The sequence below is a fragment of the Podarcis vaucheri genome (assembly GCF_965113315.1).
Source record: "Podarcis vaucheri genome assembly, chromosome: 1".
Lineage (NCBI taxonomy): Eukaryota > Metazoa > Chordata > Lepidosauria > Squamata > Lacertidae > Podarcis > Podarcis vaucheri.
The window spans coordinates 127,980,086-128,002,148 of NC_138759.1; the positions used below are offsets into that span (position 1 = coordinate 127,980,086).

General features: G+C 45.9%; 2 protein-coding genes across 3 annotated transcripts; one reads left to right on the top strand and one right to left on the bottom strand.

Annotated features, from left to right (window-relative positions):
• Nucleotides 1–367: 367 nt before the first annotated feature.
• On the bottom strand, nucleotides 368–11,549 carry NIF3L1 (NGG1 interacting factor 3 like 1). Of its 2 annotated transcripts, XM_082206298.1 has the most exons (8): nucleotides 11,434–11,510; nucleotides 10,196–10,276; nucleotides 9,114–9,557; nucleotides 6,960–7,125; nucleotides 5,822–5,948; nucleotides 3,413–3,551; nucleotides 1,605–1,688; nucleotides 368–689 (listed from the first exon to the last, which is right to left on the bottom strand). In XM_082206298.1, exons 3-8 carry the CDS (start codon nucleotides 9,538–9,540, stop codon nucleotides 505–507), a joined length of 1,128 nt encoding a protein of 375 aa, XP_082062424.1. In that variant the 5' UTR covers nucleotides 9,541–9,557; nucleotides 10,196–10,276; nucleotides 11,434–11,510; the 3' UTR covers nucleotides 368–504. The 2 variants fall into 2 exon arrangements, with proteins under 2 accessions (XP_082062424.1, XP_082062423.1); XM_082206297.1 differs by lacking the exon at nucleotides 10,196–10,276 and having other exon boundaries at nucleotides 11,429–11,549.
• Nucleotides 11,515–20,804, top strand: PPIL3 (peptidylprolyl isomerase like 3). Its single transcript, XM_082210219.1, has 7 exons — nucleotides 11,515–11,624; nucleotides 13,639–13,712; nucleotides 15,639–15,713; nucleotides 18,057–18,150; nucleotides 19,815–19,882; nucleotides 20,135–20,253; nucleotides 20,471–20,804. The coding sequence occupies exons 2-7, from the start codon at nucleotides 13,710–13,712 to the stop codon at nucleotides 20,595–20,597; spliced, it is 486 nt and encodes a 161-aa protein (XP_082066345.1). The 5' UTR covers nucleotides 11,515–11,624; nucleotides 13,639–13,709; the 3' UTR covers nucleotides 20,598–20,804.
• The last annotated feature ends 1,259 nt before the right edge of the window (nucleotides 20,805–22,063 follow it).

Sequence of the window (22,063 nt, forward strand, 5' to 3'; positions counted from 1 at the left end):
TTAGTCACGCACCGTCCCGACGTCACCTTCCTGCCTGCTGTCAGATCGCGGCTCCGGAGATATATTTGTTTTAAATGTCACAATGGTTTTGCGGCTCCCAGTTTTTCCCCCTTCAGAAACGGGTCCAAGTGGCTCTTTTTGTCTTAAAGGTTGCAGACCCCTGGCCTGACTGATCGCACCCCGCCTTAGAGAGAGAGAGCTCTGCTCCCCTTGAGAACTGCCTACCTCACAAGGTAAAATGCAGTAAGATGAGATAACAGTATCAGCTGCCCAATAATACAAAGCATTTGATTATGTGGAATAAAAATTAAATAGCAGGGCACATAGTTCTCAGTTGTGATAAAGAAAGTCACATTTTGCAAACAGATTGTCAGTCAGCCATTTATTTCCAGGCAGGTTATCCCTAGCACTTTGAAAACCATATTGTGCTTTTAACCAGAGCCTCTCCCGTTTTATATTTTTGTATGTTAAATACAGTCTGATGTTCTGGACCTCACACTTTTGCTATACCACTTGAAGGGGGTCTCTGTCTCTCTCAGAAACTACGATACAGATCTTGTTCTGAAGGTGCACAGCCAGTTCTTTTTGCAGCTCCAGCAGAAAGCCTCGCTCAGTGTTGCTGTGCTCGCACAAGATCACGCTTATCCCTTTGGAAACAGCATCCAGTACGTCATGGTGGGACATCTCTCCTACCAATATAATTAAGATACTGGTTATTGATTAGGATTTGAGCACTTCACTTGTAATTAAGACAGAAAAGAGCCAATGGCCGTGTTGGTTAGTGATCTTACAGGCACTGGCTGAAAAGCAGAGTACAATGCATACTTTAAAAAAATGTAGTGATGTGAACAGGTTTCAAGAAAGATCGATCTGGGCTCAATCCAGGCAAGTTCAGTGCTGAGGAAGAGGCCTCATAGGTACCAAAAAGCTTCATTTTCCAATTTCCCATAGAACCATGAGGATGCATTGCAGGAAACTGAAAGCTGTGCATGACTCTTGCATCCCCACCCAATCCGCCATCTTTCTTTTGTGCACGTTTCCTGCATCTCATCTTTTCCCTTCTCCCCAAGACTTAATTCAAGCTGCGACACGAGATTTCCATGTGTGTTATACTTGCTGCTCTTCACTCTGCCCCTTTGGTTTAACCGTTAAACCCGGTGTCTTCGCTACCTCGATTCCTAGGCAACTGTCAGGGAATTGGAGGCAGAGAAGGGGGAGAGAATGGGGACTTATAGAGATAAGCCTCCGTTACTTAGCAGCTGTTCTTCCTCGGATGAGGAGGGTGACTGTCAGGAAGCAATGAATCAAAGAGGGAGGAGCCACTTCCGGGGCCCTGCCACTCTCATAACAGAGGAAGGAAGGGGGGTGGGTTCAGGAAGTGGATATGCTGGAAGAAAACGAAAGCTTCTTCAGTCTCTGCAACTGACACTCCATGATGCAGATGTACTCTCAGAGCTCTTTGTAAATAGCAAGAAGAAACCTATAAATCCTGTAAATATGGCTGGATTCCCGGACTCTTATCTCTGCTAGCACTCACCGATCTTCCCTGACAGCAACCAAACAGGTTCTTTGAATCGACTACATTATTAATGAGAGGTTCTTACCTGTAAGGTAGAGATCACTTTCTGTGCCTTTCAGAACACTACTTCCTGAGCCGGCGCAAAGGGCAACCACCTTCACCTGGGATTCTACAAAATGGTAAAACCGCATTGTTACACCGTTGGTCCTCTCGGAGGCTGGGGAACCTGTGGCTCTCCCAAGGGTCTGATGAGAGTTGAGGTCCAACAACATTGGTCCGGACGGCAGCAGATTCCCCATCCCTGTGCCAAGGAGCATTATGCAGTTTCCAAAGTTTTCTACAGGAGGAGGCTATAACTTGGCAGAAGAGCACATTTTGCCTACAGGAAGCCTCATGTTCAGTTCCCACAACCAAACTCCAGTGTAAGTAAACCCTGGTCACAATACCCTGAAAAATCTCCAGCAGCCGAAGACCATAAGTAGCTGCTGCCAGGAAGATACCACTTAGCCCAGGTGAGCAAGTGGTCAAAGCCTGCATCCTCGATCCATATAATGCTACAAGACCAAGTTAAGTCCTCCACAAATCGTAGTGAGCTTCACCACTTCAATTGTTCCATGTTCCCCATTGTGAGACAGAACTACCGTGTTTTTCGCTCTATAGGACGCACTTCCCCTCCAAAAATGAAGGGGAAAAGTGTGTGCGTCCTATGGAGCGAATGCAGGCTTTCGCTGAAGCCTGGAGAGCAAGAGGGGTCGGTGTGCACTGACCCCTCGCTCTCCAGGCTTCAGGCAGCCCGAAGTCCGGGGAGCACGTCGCTGCACACCCCGGGCTTAGGGCAGCTATCTGCAAGCCTGTGGAGCCCGGCGGGAGTTCCTGCCAAGCTCCACAGGCTTGCGGACAGCAGCCTGCAGCCCGAAGCTGTTCTAGCTTCGGGGTGGCTGCGCAAAGCCTCCCCAAGGCGGTGGGGTGAAGGCACCCCGCCGCCCTGTGTAGGCTTGAAAGGCTGTCCCCGAAGCCAAAACAGCGAGACGGGGCACTGAGCAGCCCTCCATCTCGCTGTTCTAGCTTCGGGATGGATGCGCAAAGCCTCTGCAGGGCGGCGGGGTGAAGGCACCCTGCCGCTCTGCGGAGGCTTGAAAGGCTGTCCCCGAAGCTGCGCTCCAAAGTCTTCAGGGATCTTTGAGGTTGGCGGTGGGGGAAAGCAGCGCTTCCCGCCACCGCCAGGCCCACAAGCTCGGGGGGCAATGGCAAGGCTGCACGCAGCCTTTGCGCTGTTCCCCAACCTGCTCTTGAACGCACCTTGTTTTTGAGGGGAAGAACAAGAAAACAATTTTTTCCCCTCTTCTCCCCCTCCTATGGTCCGGTGCATCCTATAGAGCGAAAAAAACGGTACCTACCCTCAGAAAGATGTTCTGTTCAGAAGACATTTGTTTGAATCTCCTCTCTCTTTGTGTGCATGTTTTTAAACCACTTCCAGAAGTTCCAGCTGGTCCAATTAGAGACTGTCTGAACTTGCTTTAGTCACTTTTACTTCTGCAATTCTAAACATGCTTACTAGAGAGGAAGTCCCACTGAACTCACAGACATTTACTTGGACATAAGCCCCATTAAGATTGAGTATGGCCAAGACTGGCATTCAAGTAGTGTTTTATAATATTTATAACCTGCCTTTCCTTCAAGGATCTGAAGGCTGCTTCCATGGCCAGGATACATGGGCTGCCCCCGTTTAACATTAGGAAGAAAAACAGTCACTTCAGAATTAACTAGTTCTCTTTGCTGCAGCGACTGGACATTCTCCTGTTGTATACAGAACAATAGACCATTTACAGGAAGTAAGTAATGCATGTCTGTGGCCCAGTGTTTTTTTCATATGAGGAAATAAAAGTACCATACCCAATGATTTTCCAGCTCCAAGGGCTAGGCGAATATGAGACAGTCTTAAGTGGCTTTTCACTCTTTCAACCAAGATGGAAATAGAAGCTGGCTCCTTCAGTGCACACAAGCGTCCCATGCCAGTATCTTCAAGAAGAGGCTGAGGAGAAGCAAAAATTAAAAGAGTTCCTTTAGAAGGGCTTACACACATCTCGGCCCACTTCAACAAGGGGCAGTTTCCCTAAATACAAGCACGTTTCCAAAGACATGTGATACTCTTAAAGGACTGTACTGTATCAGTTGTTCCCAAACGTTTTCCCCTCATGGGCCACTGAAAGTCTGGGCAGGCTGCTTCCTGATTCTTCTGCCTGTTTTAACCATTGTAAATGCACTTGTGGGACTTATAATTGCAATTTTATTGCTCCTTTCCTTTTTTTATACATTGCGTTTCGCATTACTTGAATGCCATACAATGCAAATCGCAATAATACCAAATGCAATATAAGCAATACAACAATACGCGTATGTAATGCAGTGGATGTGCCAGCTCCCATCTTCAACCACAGATCCGCAGAAACACCGCAGGAGACCAGTTTGGGAACCCCTGGACTATTTCACGTAATTTGTTATTCTTTCTAATAAGTTATTTTAAATTTTGATGTGCCAACAGAAAGACTTGAGAGCCTTTGCATTCCTCCCTGGGAGCAGGCCCCATGGACTTCAGCAAAAATGCACAGGAACAGGCTGTAACTGGAGTCTCAGGACATAAATGGATCCCAAACTGTCTTTAAATAGTGGATACAGCCACAACTTCCTAGTCACCATTTCTGTCGTTGCAGCGGCTCATCCTACCACCCCTGCCAGCAATGAACCTAGTGGGAAGAAGCACTGCCAGGAAACAGCAGTTGCATCCAGATCTGAACCAACACATTATAGCCTCCATGAGATTACATGGCAGAGGAAAGCCATTAACATTTGCTGCATTAAAAAAAGTGTGTGAAATCTTGCCCTCTACCCATCTTCGTCAGTTCCCAATCTTCTCTCTCACGCCCAGGAAAGACTTCTCTTGGCTTCTTAAGCTTATGCTCATCCTAGAGGTAGGGCAGAGCAACCCTCCAAACAGAATCAAGCTAACAGTGCAGGGAAACAGTTACCCAGAGGCTTCAAAAAGGTGTGTGAGACACACACACATCCAATATAACAGGGCTTCAGATGCTGCTGAACTACAGCTCCCATCATTCCTGGTCATGGGCCATGCTTGCTGGGGCTGCTCAGAGTTGTAGTTCAGCAGTCCCAAAGTTCGCCACACTTGCAATATAACGTTAAGTAGATATAGGCAGTGCTTTTGAATTCTGGTGCTGGAGGAGACTCTTGAGAGTCCCATGGACTGCAAGAAGATCAAACCTATCCATTCTGAAGGAAATCAGCCCTGAGTGGTCACTGGAAGGACAGATCCTGCAGCTGAGACTCCGATACTTTGGCCACCTCACGAGAAAAGAAGACTCCCTAGAAAAGACCCTGATGTTGGGAAAGATAGAGGGCACAAGGAGAAGGGGACGGCAGAGGACGAGATGGCTGGACAGCGTTCTTTAAGATACAAACATGAGTTTGACCAAACTGCGGGAGGCAGTGGAAGACAGGAGTGCCTGGCATGCTCTGGTCCATGGCGTCACAAAGAGTCGGACATGACTAAACAACTAAACAAAGATAATGGGCAGACAAGCTGTGCTCAAGGTGCCAAAGTACACAACAGGGTTATTGATGGAGAAGGGGAGGGGCTCTTTTAAGCTCATTGAGGTAGCTGGCCCATTCATTCCACCTCCTTCCTAAGATAGAAGTCTTCTACTCTTCCATCAGAGCACGGTATATTTTGCAGCCTCAGGCCAGACCCCTTCCTCAAAGCAAGCCTGGATGGCTCAGTTGCTTAAAGCATGGTGCTGATAATGCCATGGTTGCAAGCTCGATCCCTGCATGAGGCAGCTGCGTATTTCTGCAGGGCTAGATGATCCTTGGGGACGCGGGTGGTGCTGTGGTCTAAACCACAGAGCCTAGGGCTTGCCGATCGGAAGGTCAGCGGTTCGAATCCCCATGATGACGGGGTGAGCTCCCGTTGTTCGGTCCCTGCTCCTGCCCACCTAGCAGTTCGAAAGCACGTCAGAGTGCAAGTAGATAAATAGGTACCACACTGGCAGGAAGGTAGACGGCGTTTCCGTGCGCTGCTCTGGTTTCACCAGAAGCGGCCTAGTCATGCTGGCCACATGACCCGGGAAAACTGTGGACAAACGCCGGCTCCCTCGGCCAGTAAAGCGAGATGAGCGCCGCAACCCCAGAGATGTTCGCGACTGAACTTAACTGTCGGGCATCCTTTACCTTTAGATGATGCCTCCCAATTCTTAGAATTCTCTGTTTCCATGCACATGTGTGACTTACCTTCTGTAATGATACGATTTCAGTCTTTTGATAGAGAAGACTGTTCTGGGAGAGCAAGGCCACCACTTGCATCAAGGCTTGCTGGGTGCAGTTCACGCTGACTCGTGTCTGCTCTTCCCCTTCAACCCTTGGGGAAATTGTAACTTTTTAATATTCTTTTTTTAAAAAAATAAATCAGTTGTGATCTACTAATTATGCTTTGGGTGAATAACATTAACTCCAATGCTCTCTTGAAAGTAGGCTCAGAAGTTCCTGCTGCTTCTCTACCCCATCCATGGTCTTTGGCCCTCCAGACGTTGATGGACTCTCTGCCGTCATCCCTCATTACTGGCTCCTAAATGGGACTGATGAGAGTTTGGGTCCAACAACATCTGCGGGGCCACATGTGTACTACAAGGATCCATCTCCTCTTCCATGCCAACCTCTCTTTGAATAGGTTGGGTCAGGTCATTCAAATGTTCAAGGCAGGGTACCACCCATATCCACAATGCTCACTCATCTCCCATAATATGGTATTGGGGGTTATAGTAGAAATTCTGTTGTAATGTCTGGTGGCAGTTATGGATTGGATGAGGATGAAGAAACAGAAGCTTTATCCAGTTAAGAGGAACATACTGGGAACTAGAGGATCTAGTGATCTTAGGAGGAATTTTGCATGTTCTAGAAAGAGTTGCCTTCCCTATGAAGGTTTGGGGTTTTCTGAATATAGCCCTGCTCCTGGGTGCTCAAAGTAGCCAGAAATGGCTTCTACCACCAATATCTTATTTAATTCCTACATTAATTGTCTATCCTGCTTTTCACCACACAGCAATCCCAGGGCAAGTTACTTTCTAAATGTAAACCAATATACCAAACATTCGTTAAAAGTCATTAACACCAAACCAAGATTCTTAACACATCATTCCACAATTTGCTCCTACACTTGTATGCCAGTTAAGCCCTTTCCTGGAAAAACGGGGCCTGGTCTTATTCATAGTCTAGTCACTTTTGGATTAGATTATCTAGGGAATCGGCTTGTCTACAGAAAAAGGGGTTGGCAAACCACAATTTCTGACCGGGCCAGCAAGGCCACCTGCCTGAATTTTTGGTTTCTGTTTGACAGCAAGAGTGAAACACCTTGGCTAGCCTTCAACATTACCTGGCAGGAACAGTTGTGATAACCGACACCTCTGGCACCCCACGAAAACGGGTCAAAATTGTATCTAGGTTGTCATCCGGGCAAGCGGTAAACTCAACGCGGAAAGACCCCCCTGTGGGGTAACTGGAAGCTGTTGCAGGCTGCAAGGGAGCAGAGATGCAGGCACCTGAGGAAAAAGAAAAGTACCATGTTAAAGGATTTGTACAACACACATGACAAAGTTCTATCTTGTTTGCAACCAGATGGCGTATTTTCTGAAAGTAGATATCGTAAGATTTTAGCCAGGTCTCCAAGCACCCATCAGCTTCAGCCAGCATGGCCACTGGACACACGATGGGAGCTCAAGTCCAACAATATCTAGAGGGCACCAGGTTGGGAAGGCTTCTCTAGGAAATCTGTCTGCAAATTGGGTGTACAGAAAGACAATCTTCTGCGCTGCTTTAGAAAGGCTGTTCATTTCATAAAGCCCTAGTCACCATTTATGTCCGTGTTGGACCTCTCTCTTCCTATAACTATGCCGTGATTCCATGGCAGCGTTTAATTATAATTCTAAAAAGGTAAAGGGACCCCTGACCATAAGGTCCAGTTGTGACCGACTCTGGGGTTGCGGCGCTCATCTCGCTTTATTGGCCGAGGGAGCCGGTGTACAGCTTCCGGCTCATGTGGCCAGCAGGACTAAGCCGCTTCTGGCGAACCAGAGCAGCGCACGGAAACGCCGTTTACCTTCCCGCCGGAGCGGTACCTATTTATCTACTTGCACTTGGATGTGCTTTCGAACTGCTAGGTTGGCAGGAGCAGGGACCGAGCAACGGGAGCTCACCCCATCATGGGGATTCGAACCGCCAACCTTCTGATCGGCAAGTCCTAGGCTCTGTGGTTTAACCCACAGTGCCACCCGTGTCCCTTCATTTATAATTATATCCCTCCCTTATTCCGAGGAACTCAGGGTGGAACGTGTGAAGATCCTAGACTGTCTCCTAGCCTAGGCTCAGACCGAGACTGCGGCAGTGTGACTGTAATGACTACATTTAGATGTCATCGGACTACGTTGATATCAAAAAGCCGGGTCAGATTTTTTCAGAAGATGAACGGCAAATGCAATCCAGATTCAGCTGGTGAACTGGAACGCAGACCTTGCTGATTCCACAAACAAAAGTAGAAAATCGGCTGAATTGATGAAACTTGTGCCACAGGTCAGGAATATGTGTGTGAGTGTGAGCCCGCAGTCCATTCCTAAGCACTGCCTTGCCAGAGTGGTGCATGCTCTAGTTATCTCCCGCTTGGACTACTGCAATGCGCTCTACGTGGGGCTACCTTTGAAGGTGACCTGGAAACTGCAATTAATCCAGAATGCAGCAGCTAGACTGGAAGTGGCCGCTGGGACCACATAACACCATTCCTGAGAGATCTGCATTGGCTCCCAGTACATTTCCGAGGACAATTCAAAGTGTTGGTGCTGATCTTTAAAGCCCTAAACGGCCTCAGTCCTGTATACGTGAAGGAGCGTCTCCACCCCCATCGTTCAGCCCGGACACCGAGGTCCAGCTCCGAGGGCCTTCTGGCGGTTCCCTCATTGCAAGAAGTGAGGTTACAGGGAACCAGGCAGAGGGCCTTCTCGGTAGTGGCGCCTGCCCTGTGGAACGCCCTCCCTTCAGATGTGAAGGAAATAAGCAGCTATCTTCTTTTTAAAATACATCTGAAGGCAGCCCTGTTTAGGGAGGTTTTTAATATTTAATGTTGTATTGTTTGACTTTTGATTGGAAGCACTTTCCAAGCGCGGAAAATATCAACATTAAATGTTAGGAGGAACATTAAGTGTTGGTTTTTTAAAAAAGTGCTGATATGTTATGGTTGGTTTTCTTCATGCATGGCCCATCCCAATACATTGGTACCTCAGGTTAAGTACTTAATTCGTTCCGGAGGTCCGTACTTAACCTGAAACTGTTCTTAACCTGAAGCACCACTTTAGCTAATCGCTGCCGGAGCACGATTTCTGTTCTCATCCTGAAGCAAAGTTCTTAACCTGAAGCACTATTTCTGGGTTAGCGGAGTCTGTAACCTGAAGCGTATGTAACCTGAAGCGTATGTAACCTGAGGTACCACTGCATATAAATTTTGACATTCATTTTATATTTAAAAACAGTAATGTCTCACCAAGTCCTTTTTCAAGCCAGTTGTTGACTCCATGAGGTACAGCGTCATACGCGGTATGTGGAGAATAAATGCCCATTCGGTTCTCCAACGCTCGGATCACAAGACGTTCCTTCCACGTTTTCCACGTTACGCGTTTCAGTGGTTGGAAAATAGGCGGGTGGTAAGAGAGAATGAGATCTGCCTTCTTCTGCAGGGCTTCTTCCATCACTTCCTCCGTGAGGTCATTGGTCAAGAAGAGGGTGCGGACAGAATGGGGAGGGCTTGGCTCAACCAGGAGGCCCACATTGTCCCAACTTTCGGCCAGAGAGAGCGAAGCAAAATCATTAAGGGAAGAAACGAGAACTTTCAGATCCATGAAGGACCGCACAGTCAAATTGATCAAAGACCGTACGTGCAAGAACTGCCTCGGAATCCGATTCAGTTGCATACAGGTTCCTGAAGAACCTGAAAGGTGAGGAAGAAGAAAAAATCAGTAGGTCGACCAATATTTATTTTATTTCATAAACTTTATATACCAGGTGTAGAAAAACCTCAGAGAGGTTTACAACAGGGGTAGGCAACCTAAAGAGAGACGCAGGTGGCGCTGTGGTCTAAACCACAGAGCCTGGGGCTTGCCGATCAGAAGGTCGGTGGTTCGAATCCCCGCAATGGGGTGAGCTCCCGTTGCTCAGTCCCTGCTCCTGCCAACCTAGCAGTTCGAAAGCACATCAAAGTGCAAGCAGATAAATAGGTACCACTCTGGTGGGAAGGTAAATGGCGTTTCCGTGCACTGCTCTGGTTCGCCAGAAGCGGCTTAGTCATGCTAGCCACATGACCCGGAAGCTGTACGCCGGCTCCCTCGGCCAATAAAGCAAGATGAGCACCACAACCCCAGTTGGACCTAATGGTCAGGGGTCCCTTTACCTTTATGCAACGTAAGGACCATGGGACAGGGGTTGTTTAACTGGCCCACGAGCCGCCCTCAAACCGAGTCGCCCGCTTGGCAAATCCCCACAGCACGGGGACTCGCTTCTGCAGCACCATGCGCATGCACCAAAATCATGTCTGCACAGACGCCGGAAATCGCGGGCGCACGCACTCACACCCATGCACAATCCGGCCCACAGAGTGATCTCTGCTGTAGTGAACCGGCCCAGGCGAGGTAAACGTTGCTGACCTGACCCCTGGTTTACAATAAAAGATAAAACAATAAAATTATCACTAAAAATGTACAACCGTAATCTAAAACATGCAGGAGATTAAGCCCGCAGTAGAATAAGACTAAAACAAAACTCCTACAAGCTTCCTAAACATCTGGGTAGGGTAAGATGCAATAGAATATTAAAGAAATACACCCCTTAAGAATTTAAAACAACTCTTGTTTAATGCAGAACTGAAAATGAATGGCAAATAAATTCACAGGAAATTTTCCAATCATAACATCTTCTCTGGGAATGTTACATCTGTCATGAGCAAACTGCCTAACCACGGACAGGATTTGAGCAGCAAGGATTCCACCAAAATTTTGTCCAACGTGAAGCGTTTTGACAAAAAGGTTCAGAACCACTGTTCACAGGATTAACCATGGGGATGAAAAAATTGTGCGCCTCTTTGCAGTGCTATAGCTGAGCTTGAGCACTACTGTGCACTAGATTTTGAAGAAATTTTGCATCCAAGGAATATACACTGTAGCTGCAAACAACACAATTGCTGGCCTCATCCAAACTTTCATTTCTCTAACAATGTGGTAAAAGCCGAAGTCTCCCCAGCTTCTTTTGGCGGGGGAGAGAAATGTCCCCTCCACTGCAAATAAATCTTCTCCGCATTTATTCTCAATCCACACTTTTTTTGAACAGCTGGTTTTAAAAACTCATAGGTAAAGGCAAAAAACTCATCACAGTGGAAATTATCTGGGCTACTCTTTTAAAAGAAAAAAACCCGCTAGAGGGCAAAAGCTCAAGATAAAGAAAGATCTTCAGAGACCTACTCTCACAGAAGTGAATCTAGAAAAGCAGCCACCCTAGTGTTGAATGATAGCCCCACACGTTACCAAAAAACCCCACCTCCATTCCAGTTAGAATAACCTAGTGGGCCAAAAATCGAAAGGACAAGAATCCTGTGTTTGTCATTTATAAAATCCTCCTATTAAGTATTTCAGGGGTAGAGAATATGCTTTAATATGAGCGCCCCAAAAGTGAAAGTGTGGGGGAGCGAATAAAGAGTTGAACAGGAAGAGGGCAGGGAGACGGATGTTATTCTGTGCAAGGAGACGATCATAATTTAAAAAACCCAAGCCCTGCATGCATTTTCTTGCATGCATTTTTCTTGGTACTCACAGAACGTGCAGGACGCGGATCGGGATGAACCGGATCCCACCCAGGCCTGACTCTGCTCGGCTCCTCCTTCGCTCCGCGGCCCAAATCCGGCGCCGCCTCCTGCCCTCCCGGCGGGCTCCCAGGCTCGGGGAAGCGCTACTTCCTGCCCGGGTCCCACGAGGAGCCAAGCGGCGCCCAGGTTGCCGTCCCTTCTTAGGTAAGCGGCGAGCGGCGCAGGATCAGAGCAGTGCAGGATCTGTCAATTTGCAGCGGGGTGGGTGGAGGTGAAGCGGGTTGATCAAAACGTATTTCTGCAACAATAAACAACAAGACAAGAGTTCGTAGCTGCAGTAGCAGCCTTGGTTTTCACTGGCCGCCTTCTTTTTCTTACCCCGCCCATCTGCCACTCTGGGCGGCTCCCAACAGAATATTAAAAACATGCTAAAACATCAAAAATTGACCTAAACAAAGTAGCAAAATAATAATAATAATGAAGGATGCTGCGTCCCTGTTATTTGGCTTACCTGGGAGAAAGTGCTCCTGAACTCAGCGTGTATTCTTCAGATCAGGTTATATCTTTGCTCTTTGGATGTAAGTCCCACCCCAGTTCAGTGGTGTTTACTTCTGAGTAAACATGCTTAGGATCAGGTCATAGGAGCCAACTCCTAGGGGCCAAGGAGTCCCCCCCCCCATATTGTTTTCAAGTTGGCATTCCTAGATCAGCTTGCACAAAGCAGTGGATTTGGTGAAACCAGAATGCTATGTGTTTGTGTACAGTTGTTGTAAACAAAATATTGCCCTTTTCCCTTATGGGGTATCCAAGAGCCCATATAGGTTCCCTGTTGGTAGGAGAGAATAACAAAGGCCAACCAGAGAATATTGAGAAGCAAAGCAGCGAGTAAACTTGATCTTTATTGATCTGTTGCAAGAAGGTGCTCCCCTCACCCGCAGGAGAAAAGGAACCCAGAAAAATGGGCGTTATAAAGACTTTTGAAATTGCCACCCTGTAGATCAAGACCACCCCCAGAAACATCACACCTACATCACAGAAAAGGCAGGCTTAAAACAGAAATTTGAATGTTGTTTTTCTCCTGTCTGGCAGGTTACTTGATTGGATTGCCTGGGTAGCCTGGCCAGTCTTTTGTAATGAAAAATACTTAGTTCCTGGGCCATGTCACAGGCTCACGCCCTATTCATATCTTAAATGTGCCCTTAAGACAGGATTTGTGCGGAAAGAGACAATGGGGAGGTTTCCCACTTTGACCTTGCAGAGAAAACATTTGCTCAGTTTAGGAATCAAAATGGTTCCAGGTTGGTCTTGCTGTGCTGATCTATGTATGTGCTTGGTTAGTACACTTATGAACATTACCATATATCTAAGACCATAAAATTCCTATCACACAGTGCTACCTCAATATTAAACGTAGCTTTAACGCTGAGCCTACAACTTGCTGATCAGAAGGTCAGCGGTTCGAATCCCCGCGATGGGGTGAGCTCCCATTGCTTGGTCCCTGCTCCTGCCAACCTAGCAGTTCAAAAGCACATCAAACTGCAAGTAGATAAATAGGTACCGCTATGGCGGGAAGGTAAACGGCGTTTCCGTGCGCTGCTCTGGTTCACCAGAAGTGTCTTAGTCATGCTGGTCACTTAACCCGGAAGCTGTACGCCGGCTCCCTCAGCCAATAAAGCGAGATGAGCGCCACAACCCCAGAGTCGGCCACGACTGGACCTAATGGTCAGGGGTCCCTTTACCTAATATTAAATAGCTTTAACATTGATGTAGATGTACATGAACGACAGGAGTGTGAGAGACAGGGGTGGGGAATGATGTATAGAGCTGTCCTGAAGGTCAGATCACCTGATTCTTAAGGATAGACATGTACTTATTATTTCCAGGAAATGCAGAATCTCTCAAATTTAAAGGTTCCCATGGAGAGGGAAAACAAAATATATCTGCTGGCAGCCTATGTGGAAGGGATCCCAAAATGGGGTTGTTGTTACATCACTGGTGATGAGATTGCTTTTTTTCTTTTGGGTAGCTTATTATCTTAGAAAAAATATCAGTCATTTTTTTTTATATAGCAAGGAGTGGGTGAAGGCGAAAGGGGTAAGATAATGAAGTTGCTGTTGGCAGTCTTCTTAAAAAAGAAGAAGCAACAAACTGAATTTACGTGCTCTCTCTCTCCCACCTCCCATGGCAATTCATGATGCTCTGTCTTCTGTTGCTGCAGAATTGTGAAATCCTGACAGGTTCAGATGGTGTTGCCTCTTCTGATACGCTTTGCATTCCTGGCCAGCAAAGATGGTAAGACTGCTTGTTTCAGTATCCTATCTGCTTTTAAGATAACCATTGGAGACTTCCATAAATAATCTTCCCGTTTAGTTTCATAATACAGTTATTTAGTAGTCCAATTGTTTTTATTTGGATTATATATTTTGTGGTTTATATTTTGATTTTGTTCTGTGAACCGCCCTGAGGTTTCCGGGTACAGTGGTACCTCTAGAGACAAACGGGATCCGTTCCGGAGCCCCGTTCGCATCTAGAAGCAAACGTAACTAGCGATGGCACGTCTGCGTACGCACGCGTCGCTTTTCACCGCTTCTGCGCATGCGCGTGATGTCATTTTGAGCGTCTGCGCACGCGCAAGTGGCGAAACCCGGAAGTAATGCGCTCCGTTACTTCCGGGTTGCCGCAGAGCGCAACTCGAATGTGCTCAATTCGAAGCGTATTCAACCCGAAGTATGACTGTATAGGGCACCATATAGATTCTATTATTATTATTAATAATAATAATAAATAACAATAATGATAGTATAAAGTGCTTCTCACACATTATCTCGGTAATCCTCTCAATTTTAAAAAAGTGGTTTTGTTTCTTAGACTTGTATATCACTTTACAAGCAATTTACAATGCACTAGACCTGCAACTGACACGGTGGTTAACGTTCCATGGATAGTGCATAAAGCCAAAATCACGCATAGTGAAAACACATTGGGTGCAGTGGCAGGTGGGATTGCAAAAGTTGCCGCCTTCCCTTTAAATTATCATTATTATTGTTTTACCAAGTGCCTAAAGCCGAATGCACACAAGTTAAACGTGCCAAAGTTGTGGGTCTACTGTACATGTAAAATGCAATAAAACACAATAAAAACATTGAAACAAATGAACAAAATCAATACAGTAATAATTATATAAAACATATAAAGCCTGGATTGCATAGCTTTAACTAAAAACTAATGATGGGCATGCTTGATTTAAGATTTTAATTCTTCCCCACTTCCCAGACTGTGACCTTTAACTCAGTTGCATGTACTTCCTCTGTCATATGCATAGGATCCGTCCTACATAAATACTTTGCAGTTGAATTATTTTTTCCTCTGGGCTGCAGACTTGATCAGGACTTCAGCGCAAATGTTCTTTAGGCCTTTCCCCTAAACATTCCTGAAGCATCTTTGCGGAAGCCGGTTGAATGTCCATACCTCCTTGCATTGTAATTCCTGCAAGAGGGGTCAAGTTTCCACAATCGGAAAACCTGCCTGTTTGAAGGGAGAGTTTTGTTTGCATCCTTATATTCTATGTGTGCATTCTGAGCCAGACACCTGGGCCCAGGGCGGAGGCGAAGCTAACGAGTTGTGGAAATGCATTACTTTACTTGCAAAAGGATAGCTAAACAGAATTTGAGGGCGGCGTGCTTTATTGGGTTGTTGTTTTTATTTTGATTATATATATTGTGGTTTTATATTTTGATTTTGTTCTGTGAACCGCACTGGGACCTCCAGGTATAGGGCAGTACAGTGGTACCTCTGGTTACATACGCTTCAGGTTACATACACTTCAGGTTACAGACTCTGCTAGCCCAGAAATAGTGCTTCAGGTTAAGAACTTTGCTTCAGGATGAGAACAGAAATTGTGCAGCAGCGGCGCAGCGGCAGCAGGAGGCCCCATTAGCTAAAGTGGTCTTCAGGTTAAGAACAGTTTCAGGTTAAGAACGGACCTCCGAGACAAATTAAGTGCTTAACCCAAGGTACCACTGTATATAAATTCAATAAATAAAATAAAATAATAAATATTAAACTTTTTGGCTATCTGCAAATAATTTTAAGATACTTTTGTGTGTGTTGCTCCTCTTGCTCTGAGATAACCCGGCTTAATTGTATTGCTGATTTGGCTGCTGTTTGCCTGGACTGCTGTGAATAAATAATAATTTTTCCTCTCCCCCCCCCCCCCAGGCTGTGACCCTACACACCGATGTGGGAGAAATTAAAATAGAGCTATTCTGTGAAAGAGCACCCAAGGCATGTGAAGTAAGTGATGGCCCCCCCTTCTCTTTCCTTCCCCCCCTGCCCCCATACACACCACAAGAGGGGGGGACTGGATACCTCGGGTCTGAACTGATGGCTTGCAAAGAGCTGTTGAAATTAGGCTAAGGACCACAGGTTGCCCACCTCTGTCTGTTAAATAATATGAGCAGCCACCTTCCATGTTTAGATTTCATATACCAAATTGAGAGTCGGTGCGATGAGTTAGTTGAGTGTGTTGGACTAGTATCTGGGAGACCAGGGTTGAAATCCCCCATTCAGCCATGAAGCTACTGTATTTTTCGCTCTGTAAGATGCGCCAGACCATAAGACACACCTAGTTTTTGGAAGAAGAAAACAAGAAAAAAATAATTCTGAATCCCAGAAGCTAGGACAGCAAGCGGTGCAGTGATCCCGCTGGCTGTCCTGCCTTATGGGACAGCCACGCGCAGCCTCTCCCGGGTAGCGGGATGAAGACTCCCCTTGCACGGGAGAGGCTGCGCGCAGCTAAGGCTCTCCCAAGAGCCGTGCTCTCTTTAAAGAGCGCGCGGAGTGTGTGTGCGCTCTACGTGGGGCTACCTTTGAAGGTGACCCGGAAACTGCAATTAATCCAGAATGCGGCAGCTAGGCTGGTGACTGGGAGCGGCCGCCGAGACCACATAACACCGGTCTTAAAAGACCTACACTGGCTCCCAGTACGTTTCCGAGCACAATTCAAAGTGTTGGTGCTGACCTTTAAAGCCCTAAACGGCCTCGATCCTGTATACCTGAAGGAGCGTCTCCACCCCAATCGTTTTACCCGGACACTGAGGTCCAGCACCGAGGGCCTTCTGGCGGTTCCCTCACTGTGAGAAGTGAGGTTACAGGGAACCAGGCAGAGGGCCTTCTCGGTAGTGGCGCCCTCCCTGTGGAACACCCTCCCACCAGATGTCAAAGAGAACAACAACTACCAGACATTTAGAAGGCAGCCCTGTTTAGGAAAGCTTTTAATGTTTGATGTATTAGAGTATCTTAATATTTTTTTGGAAGCCGCCCAGAGTGGCTGGGGAGGCCCAGCCAGATGGGTGGGGTATAAATTTATTATTATTATTATTATTATTATTATTATTATTATTATTGGCTTTTCCCCGAGGAGGGAGGGCAGCCCTTCTCCCTCCTTGGGGAAAAGCCGCCAAGAGCCGCACACACGCTCCACACCACTCTTTAAAGGGAGCACTGAGCAGAGCCTCCCGCCTGCATTTGCTCCATAAGACGCACACACATTTCCCCTTACTTTTTAGGAGGGGAAAAGTGTGTCTTATATAGCAAAAAATATGGTAACTGGATGACATTAGGTCAGTCACTGACACTGGGTGAGTGGGAGAATCATGTATGCAATCTTCAGCTCCTGGGAGGAAATGGTTGGATAAAAATGGAATTAAAATAATTCTGTTAAATGAAATTCTCATTAAGGTACAATCGAACATGAAAAGGTAGGTAGGGTTAGTGAATCATCCTTGTTTCCTGTTAGAATAGGTGCTTTCATTCCTTAGTAAACAGTCTGCTGTAATTAACAGAGCTACGCCCTGACGCCTTTGCAGCCGCTGATCCAGTTTCCTTTGAGGCACGTTTTGTTTTCAAAACAGTTTCACCAGATAAAGATAAGCCAGTTTTCAGTTCGTTCCATCGGCTGCAAATAGTAGAACGCAACATAAATGAATGTGGTGTTCGGGTAAATATTTGTTATTTCATAACAACAGATGAAAATTAAAAGATGAAAAACCAAGCAAGAATAAAAAGGGAAAAAAGGAAAGGGGGAAAAAGAATGAAAGAAAAAAGCAAGAATAAAAGTTGTATACACATAAAGGAAGACTATGTTATTTGATTCCCAAGTATCATTCCAGATTTGTCAAGGTTGTCTTGCAAAAGATGCTTCCACTGTGTATGTAACGAAGGGATGCCAAATTGTATAAAATTTGTCTGGAGGTTTTAGACCTTGTCTAAATCTCAAATTATGCAGAACTTTCTCCATTATAGCTATATTAATATAAAATGAATGCTGGTTAGATGAAAGGTTCTTCCAGGCAGGAGTTTATTGTGCATTGCCAGCAGCTTGTCGATGCAAGTTTTACGCACAGTTGTTTTTACCAAAATTTTGTTACATTTTAATCTGGATTTTCTAACACCACAAAAAATCAGATTGACCAAATAATGGTTTAAATAATTTAAAGGTTACAGCAGTTAGTGCTGGAAAGAAAAGGGAAAAGAAAGGAACATGTGATTCAAAGGGGACAAAATTTTATGTCCTCGTACCATTTTGCATTTTACTGCTGGTTTATTTCTTAACTAGGCTTCTGGTTCTTTTTCTAGAATTTTCTGGCACTCTGCGCTAGTAACTACTACAATGGCTGTATTTTTCACCGGAATATCAAAGGATTTATGGTGCAGACTGGAGATCCAACAGGTAATTCCTTTTTTTTTAAGTTACAAATCATTCTTAAATCTTAAATCATTCTCTTGCAGCACTGAGAGAAGCATCAGTCAACATGAGAACTGTTGTTGTGCTATTGAATTCTTTCAAACAAACAGATACTAATTTTGAATTTTAAAAGGCATTACTGTATATGCAAGGAAGGCCAGTCAAGGCTACAGGCTGTATAGATGGTATTTCAAAAAAAGTATCCAGTGCATCACAATCATAATACTTAGCGTGTTTGTAGAGCCCCATTAGAGCAATCTTAAAATGTAGGCCAACTCTAATATCCCATGTTGCCTATGAAGACCTTGAGATGCGGAGAAGAGTGACCTTTCTAAGAGTGGCAAGTTCACGGTGGTGAGAATTGAAATGAAACACTGCAAACCAGGAGATTCTCAATTCGACCTCCTGATTCACAGCTCAGTCTCTTAGTGAAATGGCTGGTTCTTGTATACAACAGGAAATTGAGAAAACACTCCTTAGTGAAGATGCAAAATATGTCAGAAAAGGTCAGCTGCAAGTGGAATCTGCTGTGACTTTTCTTAGATCAGTGGATTCTGCTCTGATATTGATGGCATCCACCTGGTTCCTTCATGCTGCCCTGTTAATATCATCCTTTGCCAACATAGAGATTGGAGCCAGTCAGATCAATGTCTGTTTCCTTTGAAATTGGTGGTAATATTTAACCCTAGTACCTAATAACTATCGGGACACGGGTGGTGCTGTGGGTTAAACCACAGAGCCTAGGACTTGCCGATCAGAAGGTTGGTGGTTCGAATCCCCGCAACGGGGTGAGCTCCCATTGCTCGGTCCCTGCTCCTGCCCACCTAGCAGTTCGAAAGCACCTCAAAGTGCAAGTAGATAAATAGGTACCGCTCCAGCGGGAAGGTAAACGGCGTTTCCGTGCGCTGCTCTGGTTCGCCAGAAGCGGCTTAGTCATGCTGGCCACATGACCCGGAAGCTGTACGCCGGCTCCCTCGGCCAATAAAGTGAGATGAGCGCTGAAACCCCAGAGTCGGTCACGACTGGACCTAATGGTCAGGGGTCCCTTTACCTTTACCTAATAACTATGCAAGTCCTAAATCATCTGAAAGGTGCTTAAGAAGTGGAAATCTAGGGGGTTAGGCTTGGACATCATCTGAACGTACATGATTCAGGAACCTTGCAGAATCTAACCAGAATTGCACGAAAGGCCGCTTGGAAATCCAATTTAAGTTCCTTTGAGTTCTATGATATTACCCAGGAGGATAATAGGTTCCTTCTGAAATGGAGGTACAATACAGTCCTCCCAATTTTGGCTCTTTCTACCCTGTAAATGCCTTGCAATATGTTTGCTTTACTGTCCTCTTGCATATTTGGGGAGCTCGAGGGAGAGACATGGGGTGTTCTCTGATCTGCAGTGAGGTTTTTGAGAGATGAGAAATGGCCTGAGTCTGTTATGCTGCTGAGAAAGTCTTTTCGTTATTTCTTGCCTTTTTCCCAAACAGCAGCACAAACCAGAGAGGACATCTCCCGTTGCTTAGTCATTAGCAATTTGCTAAGGACTTAAGGGAGATATGTGTATGTTGTGGACATGGGGAAAAGGTGCCTGAATTTGTAGGAATCCTGCTAACCGATCTACCCAACTTCCCCCATCCCTCTTGTTCTTTCAGGCTCCGGAAAAGGAGGAAATAGCATTTGGGGCAGAAAATTTGAAGATGAATACAGTGAATACTTAAAAGTATGTTTTGCTTTGTTCATTAACAGTTTCTTGTTGCTGTACGTTTATGTGAACAGGGAAGTTGCCCTTTTTTTTGCTTGGAAGGAAACAAAACAAACCCAGAGATTTAGTAGCATATAATAATAATTTATTGCATTTTAGTGTGTTACATTTTAAGACAATCTGGTGAAAGGCAGGAGAAAAATGCTATAATAATAATTAAAAAAACCCTTGTTTTTGGGTCCCCACTCCCATTGCATCTTCCTCTCTCAGCACAGTGTCCGTGGAGTTGTTTCTATGGCAAATAATGGTCCAAATACAAATGGGTCTCAATTCTTCATCACCTACGGCAAACAGCCACACCTGGACATGAAATACACCGTGTTTGGGAAGTGAGTATTACAGTATTGAATTATATAATGCAGGATTTAATTCAGTCATCATACTTGAGCTGGCGGCCACATGAACTGCGTCATGCCAGCCTTAAGTTTTTATGTATATCAGAAGACGTATCATTCCCGGAGGTTGAAAAATTGTCATCAGAAGTTTGCGCCTTTCTGTGCAGGGAGGTTCTCATTGCTATTTTTCATTTCTTGCCTGCTCAAACAGGGTCATCGATGGCTTGGATACCCTGGATGAGCTAGAGAAACTGCCAGTGAACGAGAAGACATTCCGCCCCCTTAACGACGTCCATGTTAAAGATGTTACAATCCACGCAAACCCTTTTGCTCAGTAGCTGCAAAGCGCCCATGCAGATTCCTGGCTTGAAAAACTGCTGGTGGGTCTTTGAAGACACATGGGCTTGTGCCTTCTCTTGGAATTACGGACTTCCTAAGCTGTTCAAATTTCAGCATTTCATGGGGGGGAATGCCACTGTTTGATGTGTGAAATTGTACACATTTAACAAACCTGGGCTAATGTTTTTAAAATAAATAAATATATGTGGACTCTTGTCTCCAAGGCCGAGGTTGGTTGAACAATTGGGACAAATAGTGTAATAGTCCCACAACCTTATGGCAGGCCTCATCTACACACCTCAGTGGCCAGCTTGTAGTTTAATTTCCCTCCCTCCAGGACTCCCTCACGCCCAGCCAAAATGCAGCCCATAGAAGAAGCCACCTTGCTCCACATTGACATTGCATTCTTGCGAAGCAAAACACAACTTTTCCAAACGGGCCCATGAACTGAGCAGGTGCAGGGATCTTGATTATTTTTGTAATGCTTTTTGCGTCCCCATCTAATCTTGCCTCTTTCTCTTTCTCTCTCTTTCTATTTATTGAAAGGGGCAAGATTAGATGGGGACACAAAAAGCATTAAATATCTCTATATCTCTCTCAAAACTGCAACTGTAGCCTTATTTACTGGGCACAAAACCAACAACCAACCACAGCCGGCAGCGCTTAGACTTCGACCGGGGCCCAGCAGCACCCTTTTTGCTGCTTTTTCTGGGCGACACCAAAACCAGTGGCACTTCTTCTACCATGCTGGCGGAGCTGATCAAACTCTCTTTGCTCCCACCTAACCCTGTGGAGCTTACCTTTGTCCTCGAGGTACCTTCTTTCTGCACGGCCGTTGCTTTTTCTCCGGTCCTTGCAGTGTGTTCACTCAGGAACGGGTGGCAATTCCTCCCACGAACTTGGCAGGATGTGCACTGGAACTGCTGACACGAACCGAGCTGTTCACCACAGGGACGCCTTGAACCCACATCCCTTATCCTCAGGGAATCTGTTTTTCCCGGCCAACGCACCAAGAAATGTAGCCTTATGAGGCTTTGCCCTCGGGTGGGAAAAATATTGCGCCTGGGAAAGGGAAGTGGGAGTCAACAGACACTCAAGGAATAGTTTCGGAGAAAAGGCTTTTATTTCTGCCATCCATGAACTGGTAGAAGGAGCAAGTGTGATAAGTCACAAAAAGCATGCACGAAGTTCACAGTCCTGTGCACAAGCATATATACATACCCCTTTCCAGTTCCCTCCTCCTTTCTCCTCCCTCAGGAGTCCTGCCCCATGTTGAGGTTCCTGAGCATGTACAGAAAGCTGTCTTGGGACTATTGTGGACCCTTGGCAGGAAAGGGGGTGAGGGGGTTTTGAGTGTTCCCGTTGTTTCATTCTTGTGCTTTGGCATGGTTCCCGGAGAGAAAGCAAGTTGCAATGTGGTTCTGAGAAAGGCCTGAGAAGACAATGGGCTCTGTTCTCTACCTTG